General features: G+C 42.6%; 1 protein-coding gene across 1 annotated transcript in view; it reads right to left on the bottom strand.

The window, feature by feature from the left end:
- The window catches only part of MARCO (macrophage receptor with collagenous structure), a 37783-nt gene extending 31313 nt beyond the window's left edge, over positions 1–6470 (bottom strand). The window contains exon 1 of the mRNA XM_055316301.1: positions 6336–6470. Coding sequence (XP_055172276.1) covers positions 6336–6444 — 109 coding nt within the window. The 5' untranslated portion in view covers positions 6445–6470. The remainder of the gene's footprint in view (positions 1–6335) is intronic.
- Between the last annotated feature and the right edge of the window lie 7968 nt (positions 6471–14438).

The following is a 14438-nucleotide window of genomic DNA, read 5'->3' as shown; positions in this document are numbered from 1 at the left end:
ACATACTTTCTTGTAGATAATGGAAGAGTAGAGAACACTTCTAACTCATTTTAGAAGGTCAGGATTACCTTGAAATGAAAATCAAAAATAGCACAAAAGAAGAAAACTAAAGATCAGTATCTCTCATGAAGTTTGACACAAAAATCTTCAACAAAATATTAGTGAGCTGTACCAAGCAATGTATAAAAAGAATTTATATAATATAACTAAATGATATTTTCAGGTATACAAGGCTGGTTCAATACCCAGAAATTGATCAATATGATCCATCATATCAATGAACTAAAGAAGGAAAATCAGGTAACTATATAACTGATGCAGAAACAGCACTTGACAAAATTAAATTCATAATAAAACTCTCATAATTAAAATTCATAGTTCTAACTCATATATGCAATAATAAATTTATAATAAAAACTCTCGGCAAACTAGAAATGAAAGAGAATTTCCTTAACTTGAAAAAAAGAAGCATCAGAATGCTTGGGTGGCTCAGTCAGTTGAGCATCTGACTCTTGATTTTGGCTTGGGTGGTCCCCATGCCAGGTTCTGCACTCCTCAGGGAGTCTGCTTGTCCCTCTCCCTTTGCTCATCCCCCAACTTTCTCTCTTTTTCTCAAATAAATAAATGAATAAAATCTTTAAAGAAAAAGGAGCATCTAAAAAATATCTAAAGCTAACACAATACTTAATGGTGACATAGAATCACTTCCTCTGAAGATTGAGAACAAGGCAAGGATGTCTGTTCTCACTCTCTTATTCCATCTCATCTTGTTATACTACTGGCAAATAAGTGGAAATTGCAACTAAAACATAACGGCTTTTACACTCTCTCTAAAGGAAATGAAATATTTAGATATAAAGGTAACAAAATGTATATAGGATCTGTATGCTGAAATTTATAAAACCCTGATTAAAAAACAAAGCCAAAAAAAAAAAAAACACAGAAAAAAAAACAAAAAACAAAAAAACCGAGACCTAAATAAATGTGGAAGCACACTGAGTGTAGGTTGTAGGGCTAAAGTAAGTAAGATGTCAGTTCTCTGAAACTGATTTGGAAACAGCACAGCTCCAGCAAAATCCCAGCAAGGTTTTCTGTAGGTATTGATAAGCTTATGCTAAAATGTACATGGAAAGGTACAAGCCATAGAATGGCTAAAATGATCCTGAAAAAAGAATAGGGGCATCTGGATCGTTTGGTGGTAGAGCCTCTGTCTTCAGCTCAGGTCATGATCCCAGGGTTCTGGGATCGAGTCCCATATCAGGCCTCCCCACAAGGGAGCCTGCTTCTCCCTCTATCTATGTCTCTGCCTCTCTCTGTGTGTCTCTCAGGAATAAATAAATAAAATCTTAACAAAAAAAAAAAGAGAAAAAAATGTGAGGAATTACAGCTTGATGTTTAGGCTCACTTAAACCTGCAGTAATCAAGACAGTGTGATATGGGTGGAGGGATAGACACATGGACTCATGGAGCAAAATAAAGAACATGGAAATAGTCCTTACACAGATATAACCAACTGTTTTTTTTTGACAAGTTACAAAATTAATTTAATGAAGGAAATATAGCCTTTCCGGTAAATGGTATTGGAGCAACTGGACACCCATAGGCAAAATAAATAAATAAATAAATAATAAATAATAAATAAATAAATTAAACAGGGTCAAGATTTGTCTATTTATATATATAAACATATATATATATATATATATATATATATATATATATATATATATACAGACATCTATCAACTCAAATGAACCATGGACTTAACTATAAAATGTGAAACTATAAAACTTCTAGAATTAAACATAAGAGAAAAATTGGGGGACCAAGGGCCAGGTGACTTGACACCAAAAGCACAATCCATGAAAGGGAAAATTTCTAGGTAGGCCTCCAAAGGATTAAATGCTTTTGCTTTGTAAAAAACTCTGTTAAGAGGATAAAAAGACATGTTACAGACTGAGAGAGAGTATTTGCAAATCATGTATCCAGCAAAGGACTTGTATTTTGAATAGATAACGTGCTCTCAAAACTAAATAGCTAGAAAAACAAATGATCCCATTAAAACATTGGCAAAAGACATGAAGTGGCATTTCATATACAAATGGGGGGAAAAAAGCACATGACAAGATAGTCAACATTATTAGCCATTAGGAAAATGAAAATCAAAGTTACAATAAGATATCACAATCACACACTTCTCAGAATCAGCTAAAATAAAAATAGTGATAATACTAGTTGCTGACAAGGACTCATAAAAACTGAATCTGTTTTATAGTGTTGGTGGGAATGTAAATGACACAACCACACTGGAAAAATAGATCAGCTGTTTCTTATAAAACCAAACGTACACTTAGAACCCAGCATGTGTACTTTTGGGCATTTATCCTAGAGAAATGAAAACTTAGGCTTATAGAAAAACTTTTACATAAATGATCACAGCAACTTTATTTGTAACAGCCCCAAACTGGCAACAACCCAAATGTCTTTCAGTGGATACATGGTTAAACAAACCGTGATGCATTCATATCATGGAACAATACTCATGAAAAATGCTCATTAATAAAAAGAACTATTGATGTATACAACAACTTGGTTGGATCTCAAGGGCATCATGCTATGTAAAAAAAGAGCCAATCTTTAAAAAGTTACATACTTTTTTCCATTCATATAACATTCTTCACATAACAAAATTATAGAAACGCCACTGATTGGTGGTTGTCAGGGGACAGTTATTGGTGGTGGGGGAATGACGGGCATGTGTAGCTATAAAGGTAGCATGAGAGAGAGTTTTGTGGTGATGGAAAAATTTGGTATTTTGATATTGGTGATGGTTACACAAATATACACATATGATAAAGTTGTAGAGAACTGTCTTCATACACACAAATGAGTGCATGTAAAACTGATGAAATCTAAATAAGCTCTAAATTGTAGCCGTATCAATTTCCTGGTTGCGATAGGGCACTATAGCTATGCAAGATGTTCTCACTAGGAGAAACTGGGTGGGGGTCACAGAGACTTCCCCATACTTGTTTTTTTGCAAGTTTCTGTGAATCACTAATTATTTCATAATAAAAAGTGAGAAAAATAACTCTAGGGTAAAGCTGGATATCTTTAAAATGCTGAGAAATAGTAATATGACAAAAAACAAAGTCAGAATAAGGACCTGAAGTGACAGTGGTCATGCCAACAAGGGTGACCGTGAATAAATTCCAGGGTTAAGGTCTATTAGGGGAATGTTTCAAATTATCTTTAGAGCAGGAAGAAGAGATAGCTATATCCACAGCTGGGAGCCAGGGCTTAATGTTAAATTAAACAACAACTTCTCTATCTGTATTTTTGGGGGTTTTTGTTGTCAAGAAGAATGTTCTTCAGACTGAAAATGGTGGGAAGACATGTCAAGAAGTAAGACATGAAGACTGAAATAGTTGAGGGCTCGGGGGTGGGAGTGCGGGAGTCCAGACAGATTACATGCCACAGACCCGCAAAGGCTTCCTTTTTTTAAAAAAAAAAAATTTTTTTTTATTTATTTATGATAGTCAGAGAGAGAGAGAGAGAGAGAGGCGCAGAGACATAGGCAGAGGGAGAAGCAGGCTCCATGCACCGGGAGCCCGATGTGGGATTCGATCCTGGGTCTCCAGGATCGCGCCCTGGGCCAAAGGCAGGCCCGCAAAGGCTTCCTGATGTGCTAACAGAACCCATTATTGAGAAACCAGACACATGGAAAGAGACGGGAAGGCTCAAGACAGAAAAAATGTTCATAAATTTCAAACAGGTGGACAGGTGTGCTTCCCAGAAGGATAATGTCAACTGGGACAAATGTAGAGTCTCTTGTTCAAGTCCAAATGCTCCGCTGTTGAAGGGGAAGAATGAGCTGATACTGGTTGCTGAGGAAAGAGCTGGGTTTTGTTGAGCCTTCAGGGCACAAAAGCAGTGGTATGTTGAGCCTCTTCAGTGTTTTTTGTTTTTTTTAATTTTTTTTATTTTTATTTATTTACGATAGTCACACACACAGAGAGAGAGATAGAGAGAGAGGCAGAGACACAGGCAGTGGGAGAAGCAGGCTCCATGCACGGGGAGCCTGACATGGGATTCGATCCCAGGTCTCCAGGATCGCGCCCTGGGCCAAAGGCAGGCGCTAAACTGCTGCACCACCCAGGGATCCCTTGAGTCTCTTCAGAATATGAAAGCAATCTTCAGCAGACATAAGGGAAAGGAGGGAAGAAGGGAGGAAGAAAGAGAGCTACTTGGAGCCATTTAGTGCTGAAGCAGGTAGTTTTGTACATCTCAGTAAGTCCTGAGGTGGTCATTATGTTACAGAGCCTCACAGTGATTACTGTCTGTAATGGCATTCACCTAGAAAGTTCTATATGTTCCATGATCTTTGTATAAGAAGATAGGAAGTTGTTGGTTTTTTTTGTTTTTTTTTTTTGAAGATAGGAAGTTGTGAACACATTTAGAAAAATGTTCCTTCCGGGGTACCTGGATGGCTCAGTCAGTGAAGCATCTGCCTTTGGCTCAGGTTATGATCCTGGGATCCTGGGATCTAGCCATATATAGGCCTTCCTGCTCAGTGGGGAGGCTACTCTCCTTTTCCCTCTCTCTCTGACCCCCTCCCTCATGTTTGCTCTTTCTCAGATAAATAAATAAAATCTCTAAGGAAAAAAGAAAGATGTTCCTTCTAACCAAGCTGTTTTGTTTTTTGGTTAGATTTTTAGTTAGTGGCATCAATAACCCATGTCAGAAATCTGCAAATCCCCCTTGAGGCTGGCCTCCCAGCAAGTGAAGACTTGCTTCATCCCGCCATTATAGTCCTACTGACTTGACTTCTAATATCTTTCCAGAGCATTCTCTTTTCCTTCCTTATACCCACTGCCTCTTACTGTCTCTTGCTACCACATTTCTCTCTGTTCCCAGAGTTTCTCTTTCTAGATCATCCCACATCTATGATAGTGTGTAATCTCAAATGCAAACCGATGCCTCTTAGTCCAATGCCAAACTTCCAAAGCTCCGCATTGCATTCAGGAAAAGTCTAAATTAATTTGTCCTAGTCTCAATCCCCACTGAAGTTTTCCCACTCAATATTGGCCCCACTGCATGGAACTATTTGTATTTCTCTAAATATTCCTTATGGATATATCATAAACCCATGGTTTTCTATTCCTGCCCCAGCCAGCATCTTATTTTATTAATTCCCTTTATCATTTAAACTTTAGAAGAGGTCTCACCTCTGACCTCCAGGTCAGACCAGGTTAGATCTGTCCATACATCTGGCAATAAATTGTATAGAGATAGTTTACAGGTTGCCTGACCCTGACACCTCCTGCCATCCTCCTCCCACCACCAACATGACTGAGGACTCCCCATTTATTCTTGTGTGTTTCCTTGGTGCCAAGAGCAGTGCCCAGCAGTTGCTGAATATTTGATCAGTTGACTTGGCTTGCATATTTTCAGTATCTTAAAAAGTCATGTATCCAGAATGTTGCATTTCCCAAGGTTCATAATAGCCAGCAATTATTAAAGTCATTTGCACACACACGTTCCCTGTGACCACACTGTAAATTCCTACAGACAGAGCACTCAACCCTTCATCTTCATATGCCCTTCAGTTCCAGCCAGTGACCCACACAAATGCTGGGGGAGAGGGACAGATCAGGCCGGGGGACAGGACTGCAAATCTTCTGAGCAAACAACTTCCAAAAAAGATTGGGAGTGGGAATGACTCATCAACTTGGAAGGTAATTCCTAGAGGATATTCTGTACAGGAAATCAGAGATCCCCTGTGGAAAGCACTCACGGGTGACTTTAAATTCTAGAAGATTTAAAAAATGCATTACCTGTATTAAGGATGAGGGAGAAAATAAAGATGATAGAGTTGCCTGAATTTTTAAGACCCAAATTGAATCTAAGACAAACTAATTATGAAGCCGTGAACATATCCTAGCCAGCATGAAATGGAGAAAGCTCTCCCTGATCGGCACATCAGTTATAACGGAAGTCACCTTAAAGAATTTTAAAGGAATTACATTAAATAAAAATGTGGCACATGACTTTAGTAAAAAGGAGGGACATATGATAAGTATTAGCATTAATCTAAGGGCAAATATTTTAATACAATTTATTGCGAAGCTAAGGAAAAAAGAAATCCAACTATTTGCTAAGGATACAGTGTCTATCACTAACATTACATGAATTCAAGATTGAAGCGTTCCAGAAATATATTAGTGAGAGTCTATGGAACAAATCTACGCTTTCTACAGCCTTGTCTATTCTTATGTTGCCAACAGAAAAAGTATATCACCAGGCAATGTCATTACGGAGAAGCAGTACTTTACCGTTGATTTCAAAGGCCTCCACTGTAGGGAACATGGTTTGGTTGACGGCCCCTATTTCTCCGGTGCTAGCCAAGAACTCTTCCTCCTTGAGAATTTCCTTATTTTCCATTGTGAAGCTTTATAAATGGCCAAAAGTCCTGGGGCCAGCAGAAATGCTGTCCTTAAGAGGAACCACTTGGGGAAAGATTGTTCCCATTTAACCACGGCCACTAGTTGTAGACCACACAGCACTTCCCTTTGGCTCTGATTTCTGAATTTGCAAAATGTTTCCTGACATGATCAGAATTGAGCATGTCTCAAAAACAGACTACTCACATGTGGAGCTCCAGTTCGGCCCAGCTGTTTGTTAAGGGTGGGGGGTTGAGGTGGCTTTGGAGCATAAGTCACAGGTCCTTGGAACCACTGCTTGCCCCCAGACCCCGAGAGCGGGGAGTTGGATAGCCCCAGAGAGAGTGTGAATGTCTTTCTTTCTCTGCCTTCTGCCCATCCAAGTGGGCATCATCCCAGGCCCAGGATGCTGTCCCAGGACCTCTGCAGTTCACACTGAAATCTCTCTCCTCTGACCTACTTTGGCTTTAGGGTTTATCTTTTCTCTTCAAAATGTGGACCTTGGACAGCAGCAGCAGCATCACCTGGGAATTTGTTATAAATACAAAGTGGGGCACCTGGGTGGCTCAGTGGTTGAGTGTCTGCCTTTGGCTCAGGTTGTGATCCCAGGGTCCTGGGATTGAGTCCCACATTGGGCTCCCTGCAGGGAGCCTGCTTCTCCCTCTGCCTGTGTCTCTGCCTATCTCTGTGTGTCTCTCATGAATAAATAAAATCTTCAAAAAAAAAAAAAAAAGGAAATGCAGAATCCCATCCCATGTGAATCCAAATCTACAGTTCCACTAGATTTCCAGGTGATGTATGCACACTATGGAGAAGCACTGCTCTATACCACCCAGTGTAGCATTTAATTATACTTCCCTTTGTATCTTCCCATGCTCTCTCCTTGTGTGGGTGCACACCTGTGTGCTTGCTCTGGCTCCAGTAAGACCTGAGCTCCTTGAGGGGAGAAACCTCTCCCCAGCTCTTTCTTCTCTAGCATTCCCTATACCAGAAAGGATGCATAGGGTGGTGGTGAACACATAGACCCTACAAGCTCAAACGCCTGCATTCAAATTCCACTTGCTCCACATAGCAGCTCCATGACCATGGAAACATCATGTAAGCTCTGAGTGCCTCTGTTTCCTCGTTTGTAAAATAAGGAAGATGGTGTTATATGTGGTGCTGGCTGATGAATTCGATCATGTACTGTGGTTAGGATGGCACCTGGTGGCGGGCAGCGTGCACTAGGGTCATGTGGCTACTATCACTAGAGACCTTGTAAGCATCTTGGTTACCGGGGAGATGAAGGCAACAGCTTTTGCCTTAAAAGAGCTCACAGTGTGGCACACAGGGTGGATGTGGATACAACTGAGCTCTAGAAACTTGCTGTTACATAAGGTAGTAACCTGAAGCATTGGAAGAGCCGGAAGTGGCCGGGAGGCAGCAGAGCCCCGGTGGGAACTCCCCAGAAAGCTTGCTGATGAGCTCTAGGTTCAAGGGATGAGCAGGGCTTCACCTGGAGAGTGGAGATGGGTCACAGGCAGGGTGGCTTCAGCGCTCAGGAGGCACGAGACTTTGGGCTGTTTGGAACCTGAGAGGTGAGGAGAGGTGGCCTGAGAAGAGGCTAGGCCCCACTCACTCACTCTGTTTGGCCTGTGGCATGGCAGGAAGCAAAAAGGGAAAGAGACTCAGAAAAATGAGTTACTGGCAGCGCCGCCCGCCCCCCGCCGGCAGAGGTCCCACTGTGGCGCCGACTGTTTCAACATTCACGAAGTCCCTGCCTTGGGTTGAGATACTGGGAGCAGGAGCCAGCACAGAAAAGGTTAAAGGAATTGGAAGTGAGAAAATGAAAGCTGCTGGCAGCTCTAGTCTTAAGTGGGGGCCCTTCAAGGTAATAGAGGCTGCAGGGGGCTTCCTGATGGGAGGGGAATATCCCCCCTCCCCCTCCACACACAGAGGAACCTGCTCTTTAGGCCTCCACTCTGCCTGCTCAGCTCAGCTCTGGCCTAGGGCAATCCTCATCCTGGAGCGTGGGGGATCCGGCTCATTGGAAATGCTGTGGGCCAGTTACCGAGTGCCACCAGCCTTGGAGGGAGTATTTAGTGGACACAAATGTGATTGTTTTGGCTCTAGATAGCAGGCCAGACCTATCTGGGGCAGAAACCCAACTCTTTCAGGAATTCCCTGGGGAACCTGGGGTGTCTTACTTCGCTTCTCTGGGCCTCAGCACAAATAGCACATAGAACCATTAACCGATATCCAGGATTTATTGTCAAGCAAGCACTGTGCCGGGCACTGACACACATTACTGGGTACTCACAACAACTTGTAACTAGCCTCAGATCTTGTGGTTAGAAAGTGATGCCATCAGAATTTGAATCCAGGGTACTCTGCGCCTACAGCCTGGTTTAAACCTAGTTTGATCTAGAGGCGGTAATCCAGAGTTCCCACCGGAGTTTTTTTGAAAACACACATAACATTTCTCCACCCTCAGCCTGAGATCCTGGTTTTAATAAGAGCCCCAAGGCTGGTTAAAATGTGCAACGAGGCTGAGGACCTCTGCACAAAAAAATGAGGCAGTCACATACAGCACAGAGACCCATGTGAGCCCTCAGGACTCCCTCCTGAAAGGATCCATTAAGTTGAACCACACGAAATTACCGATTTTCATCCCTTCTTGACATGCAATAAATGGATACTTCCTAGGATCCAAGGTAATCCATCCAGTTTGTAGGACTGGGACTAGAATAAGGCAATTAAGGCACTAGCTTGAGGTGCAAAAGATTCAAAAATCAAGGTAGGTAACATTTTAACACATTATTTTAAAAATCAAAGTTAATGCAAAAAAACCCATGCAGGACAAAATGTCAACATCTTAAAAAAAAAGACGGGATCCCACGGTACACTTGCAATGACCCATCTCTTGCTCCCCTTTGTCCTAGCCTTGTTTCAGCATCCCAATTTGCAAAATAGGACACCAGAAGTTGCCTCTGTTTGCCCATAGGGTGGGTGTGAGGGTCAAACAAAATAATAAAGGTGTAAGTAAGCGTGTTTATAAATGAAAGGGCTCTCGGTAGAATAGCATCTTCTATCAAGCCAGCACATAATGTGAAACTCCTGCATTGTCAGTGTGACCCTTAAAAATCCCTTAGATCTCCCAGAAAGTACAAAACACAGTTTGGGGAATATTGTACAGTCTCTTCCTTAGTGTCTTCCACTCAGACACTTTTATCTCCAGTAATGAGGATCTAGCTGTTTCTTCTCTCAAGCACCAGATGAAGTGGTCAACTTGCATTTGGGACCATGCTGTTCAAGAAATGAAGGGCTTGGCTTTATTTTTCTAGCAAAGTGCATATCATTGGATTGCAGAATTTAAATGTGTGTTCAGAGTGGCTCTGATGTAGTTATATGAAGTTCTCCAGAGTGACAACCAAGTGACTCACAGTGCTCTTTTAGACAGGGTAAGGGGGCTGGAGTCCCAAGCAAATGTGACCCCAAGCCTGATGGCCTCTGCAGAGCTGGACTTTCTATGAACTCATGGACCTCAAACTGGTTTAAGTCAATGGGCCACCTGGCAGACCAAGAACTCCTGAGCAACCTCATTCCAGCTGAAATTGGGGCAATCATGTCTTGCATGATGTAAAAATCACCAGCACAAACCCAAGTGTTCAAAACAAACAAAACCCCATCAGCAAGCAGGCAAGTGGGAAAGCCAATGAAGCTTAGCAACTGCTGATTAATATTAAAAATTTAAAACCCTGGGGTGCCTCGGTTGAGTGTAGACTCTTGGTTTTGGTTCAGGACACGATCTCAGGGTGATGATACGAGAGAGCTTGGTTCTTGTCTCATGGAGTTGAAGAATGAATCTCACAGACACAGGAGAGTGAGTATAGGAACAGAAGTTTATTAAGTAAAGACACAGAGAAAGCTCTCAGAAGTAAGAGGGATCCTGACAGGGTTGCCACTGAGGACTTGCAGGATTGGTCTTTTATTAGAAGCCTAATCAGGGAACCTAAATCCTTTTAACATCATCTATTCATATCACCATTGAGTAAGTATCAATGTTATCACTACTGATAACATCTTTAATGGCTTACTTCTTCTTTGGGTCTGGTTATTTATTCTTTGTTGGTCAGAGATGACTGAAATAAAAAGACATCCTCCCCACCCACATCTAGGGCAGCGTGGTCTGGCTTGTTCCCTTATGTCTGGTTTCCTGACACCTCAGCATTTTGGGGATTTTTGTGAGCCTGCTTCCGTGGCCCCCTACCTAGCTCTGCCTAGCCTGGTTTGTCCCCTACTCAGTGGGACCAAGCCCAATGTCCAGTTCCTGGCTCAGCACATTGTCCGCTTATCTCTCACCCTAAGCTACTCCTCATTCCTGCTCTCCCTTAACCGAGGCAGTGGGAATCCAGAATCGTGGGGCACACAGACCTGACAGGCAAGCAAAGAGGGTCAGAAGAAGGCCTAGAAGCCCTGTGTGCAGAGTTAGGGGAGCCTGGGTTCTTCAGCTCTCTGGTGCAGTAGAAACCACATCTAGCCAGCTTGGCTAGAGGACATTTAGAGGAAGAATGTAGAGGACTTCGAGATTTGACAGAAAGAATTGGGTTTAGAAAAGAGAAAAACTGAGGTAGTTGGGGTGGGGGAAGGAAACAGAGCAGGGCTAAGGTCAGGTAGCAGAAATAGCCTGCTCAGGACAACACCACTAGGAAGGAGTAAAGCCCCAACTCTTTTTAGGTTATTTTCTCTCTGCCTATGATTTAAATACCAGTAAGGGATTATGCCTTTGGTTTAGCTCTGTTTGCTTGCCTTCCCCTTGGCCGAGTTACTGCACGTTCCTCATTCTAACTGCAGTGAACTGAATGACAATAAGGAAGAGGTTGTATTGATAAAGGATGTTGGGGTGCTCTGGGAAATGTGCTTGTTTTTTCCTATTGCTGATTAGTACCCCATTGAATGGATGTACCGCCATTTATTTATCTATTCACCCAGTGATGGTCATTTGTGTTAGTGATGGGGGGGCTTGGTTCTTGTCTCACAGAGTTGAAGAATGAATCTCACGGACACAGGAGAGTGAGTAAAGGGACAGAGGTTTATTAAGTAAAGACACAGAGGAAGCTCTCAGAAGTGAGAGGGGTCCTGAGAGGATTGCCACTGAGGGCTTTTAGAGTTGGTCTTTTATTGGAAGCCAACCAGGGAACCTAAATCCTTTTTTTTAATTTTTTTTTTATGATAGTCACAGAGAGAGAGAGAGAGAGGCAGAGATATAGGCAGAGGGAGAAGCAGGCTCCATGCACCGGGAGCCCGACGTGGGATTCGATCCCGGGTCTCCAGGATCACGCCCTGAGCCAAAGGCAGGCGCTAAACCGCTGCGCCACCCAGGGATCCTCTAAATCCTTTTAACATATCTATTGATATCACCACTGGGTTGATAGGACTAGTGATAACATTTTTTAATGGCTTACTTCCTTTTTAGGGTCCAGCAATTCTTTTTTGGTCACAAGTAGATGTTGTAACAAGACCCCACCTCTGGCACCAGGAACAGGATTGTCTGGTTTATTTATCTCTAGTTTACTTTCATCTCCACATTTTGAGGATTTTTGTGAGCTTGATTCTGTGGCCCCCTACCTAGCCCTGCCTAGCTCCATTTATCCCTACTTCTTTCATCAGCCGGAGCTTTGTGGGACCCAACTCATTGGAACACAACCCAGGCAAGGGTAGCCTCACAGCTATCAGAAATAACACCGTTGATTCACTCCCCATTAATTCACTCTCTGATTTTTTTTTCTTGTTTCAATCTTTTATTTAGATTCCAGTTAGTTAGCATACAGTTGTATATTAGTTTCAGATGTGCAATATAGTGATTCGATGCTTGCATATAACACCCGTTGCTCATTACAAGTTCCCTCCTTAATCCCGATCATCTATTTCACCCAACTGCCTGCCAACCTCCCCTCTGGTAACTATCAGTTTGTTCTCTAGGATTAAGAATCTGTTTTCTGGTTTGTCTCTCGTTTTTCCCCTCCTATGTTCAGATTTAAATTCAATAATTATTGATCCTTTTTTGCCAGTTCTCAATTTTACCTATTTCTGGAAGAAACAATATCTTCAACAACAAAATAGCAAACAAATTTAAAAAAAAAAAAACAACAACAACCCAGAAACAATCAACCATCAGTGAGTAGAGCATCCCTCTCCAAAAGTCCCCAAGAAAAGGCCTAGAGGCAGCTCTTCTCCCTCTTATATAGCTCATGACTTGGTATGGAGTTGAGAATGCTCCAAAGGCCCTGGATGAGGCATTTACTGAGACATTTAGTTACAATTGACCTGCATTTGAGCCCCTTTCAATGTTTAAGGTCTTTCCCACCTTTGGTGATTTATTTTTATTTTTTAAAGATTTTATTTATTTATTCATGAGAGACAGAGAGAGGCAGAGACACAGCAGAGGGAGAAGCAGGCTCCACGCAGGAAGCCCAAAGTGGGACTTGATCCTGGGACTCTGGGATCACACCCTGAGCCAAAGGCAGATGCTCAACCACTGAGTCACCCAGGCATCCCCACCTTTGGTGATTTAATGGAAGAAACCATGCCAACTAGAGACAGCAGAGAGTCAAGTTGCATGAGTTCCCAGCCTTGCTTGCAGTCAGGCATAGGCATGTGGCCAACCATACCTTCCACATTCCTTCAAAGGAGAAGCAAGGAATCCCTGCACAGCAAGGAAGGGGCAGCAGCTCCAGCAATGCCAAGGAGCAGAGGCAGCAGGAAGATGGCAGCAGCAGGTAGGTCCTCACCGGATGGGTTCTGTGGGATGATCTGGGCTGCAGTCTCATATCCCTGTACTGACCTTTGCCCTGGTCTGATTCTGCAGTCTCATCGGCAATTCTGTGAGCTCCCAGCAGCCCTCCAGTGATTTCCTTCTCGGCTTTAATGAGTCAGATTTTCATCTCGGTTGCTTGCAATGGATAATGCGGACTGGTACAGACAGCAAAAGATGTGATCAGCAATCCAGACCTTCAGGAGGCTCAAGTCTAAGACTTTTGGAGAAAAATAAAGTCCAGGTGTCTTATTGCTTGGCAAAGAAGAGCCTCTGTGATTGTGCCAATACCTCGTCTAGGCTGGTGCTGCCCTCTCTTCCACCCACTCACTCACCTTTCTCTGGTTATCTTGAATTCCTACAGTTTATCAGCGCTGTTCCTCCAGTTGAAGACTTTCTCACTTCCAAATCCCTTCTGGTGAATGACTATCACTCATCCTAAGGACACCTTTTCAATGAATCCTACTGCCAAGTAGAACTGACCCCTCACACTCCCAATCCATCTTTTCAATGTATATTCTGCACAGAGATTCCTCAATAGCACAAATAACTCTACAAGTGGTTGTTTTTTCTTTCTTTTTTTTAGAGATTTTATTTGAGAAAGAGAGAGAGAGCACAAGAGGGAGGGAGAGGCAGCAAGAGAGGAAAAAACAGATTCCCTGCTGAACAGGGAGCTCAACGCGGGGCTCAGTCTTAGAACCCTGAGACCATGACCTGAACCGAAGGCAGATGGTTAACTGAATGAGCCACCCAGGTGCCCCAGTGGTTGCTTTTATTGGTCTCTTCCCGACTGTGAGTTCCCCAAGAGCAGGAACCACACATTACATTGCTTAAACCTCAGTTCAAGCAGGAATAAAGAAGTGAAAGGATGAGTGGGAATTATCCAGACACTGAGGAGCAAACCCCATGCAGCATGCCAGCCGCACCGGGAATTGTGCATTGCCCAGTGATATGTGGAAAAAGGAGAGAAAAGTACAGGCCTGAACCCCTTTTCTTTTCTTATGGGCTCTGTTAGATCGGATCTCAAAGAATGGTGATGAAGAAATACTGTGGGAATCTATGGCTATCTTATTTATTTATTATTTATTATTTATTTATTTATTTATTTATTTATAAATATATATTCATTTATTCATGAGAGACACACAGAGAGAGGCAGAGATATAGGCAGAGGGAGAAGCAGGCTCCCTGTAGGAGCCTGA

This window comes from Nyctereutes procyonoides, unplaced genomic scaffold (assembly GCF_905146905.1).
Source record: "Nyctereutes procyonoides isolate TBG_1078 unplaced genomic scaffold, NYPRO_anot_genome, whole genome shotgun sequence".
NCBI lineage: Eukaryota > Metazoa > Chordata > Mammalia > Carnivora > Canidae > Nyctereutes > Nyctereutes procyonoides.
Note: the sequence above shows the minus strand (reverse complement) of the source record. Positions and strands in the feature narration are given on the sequence as shown.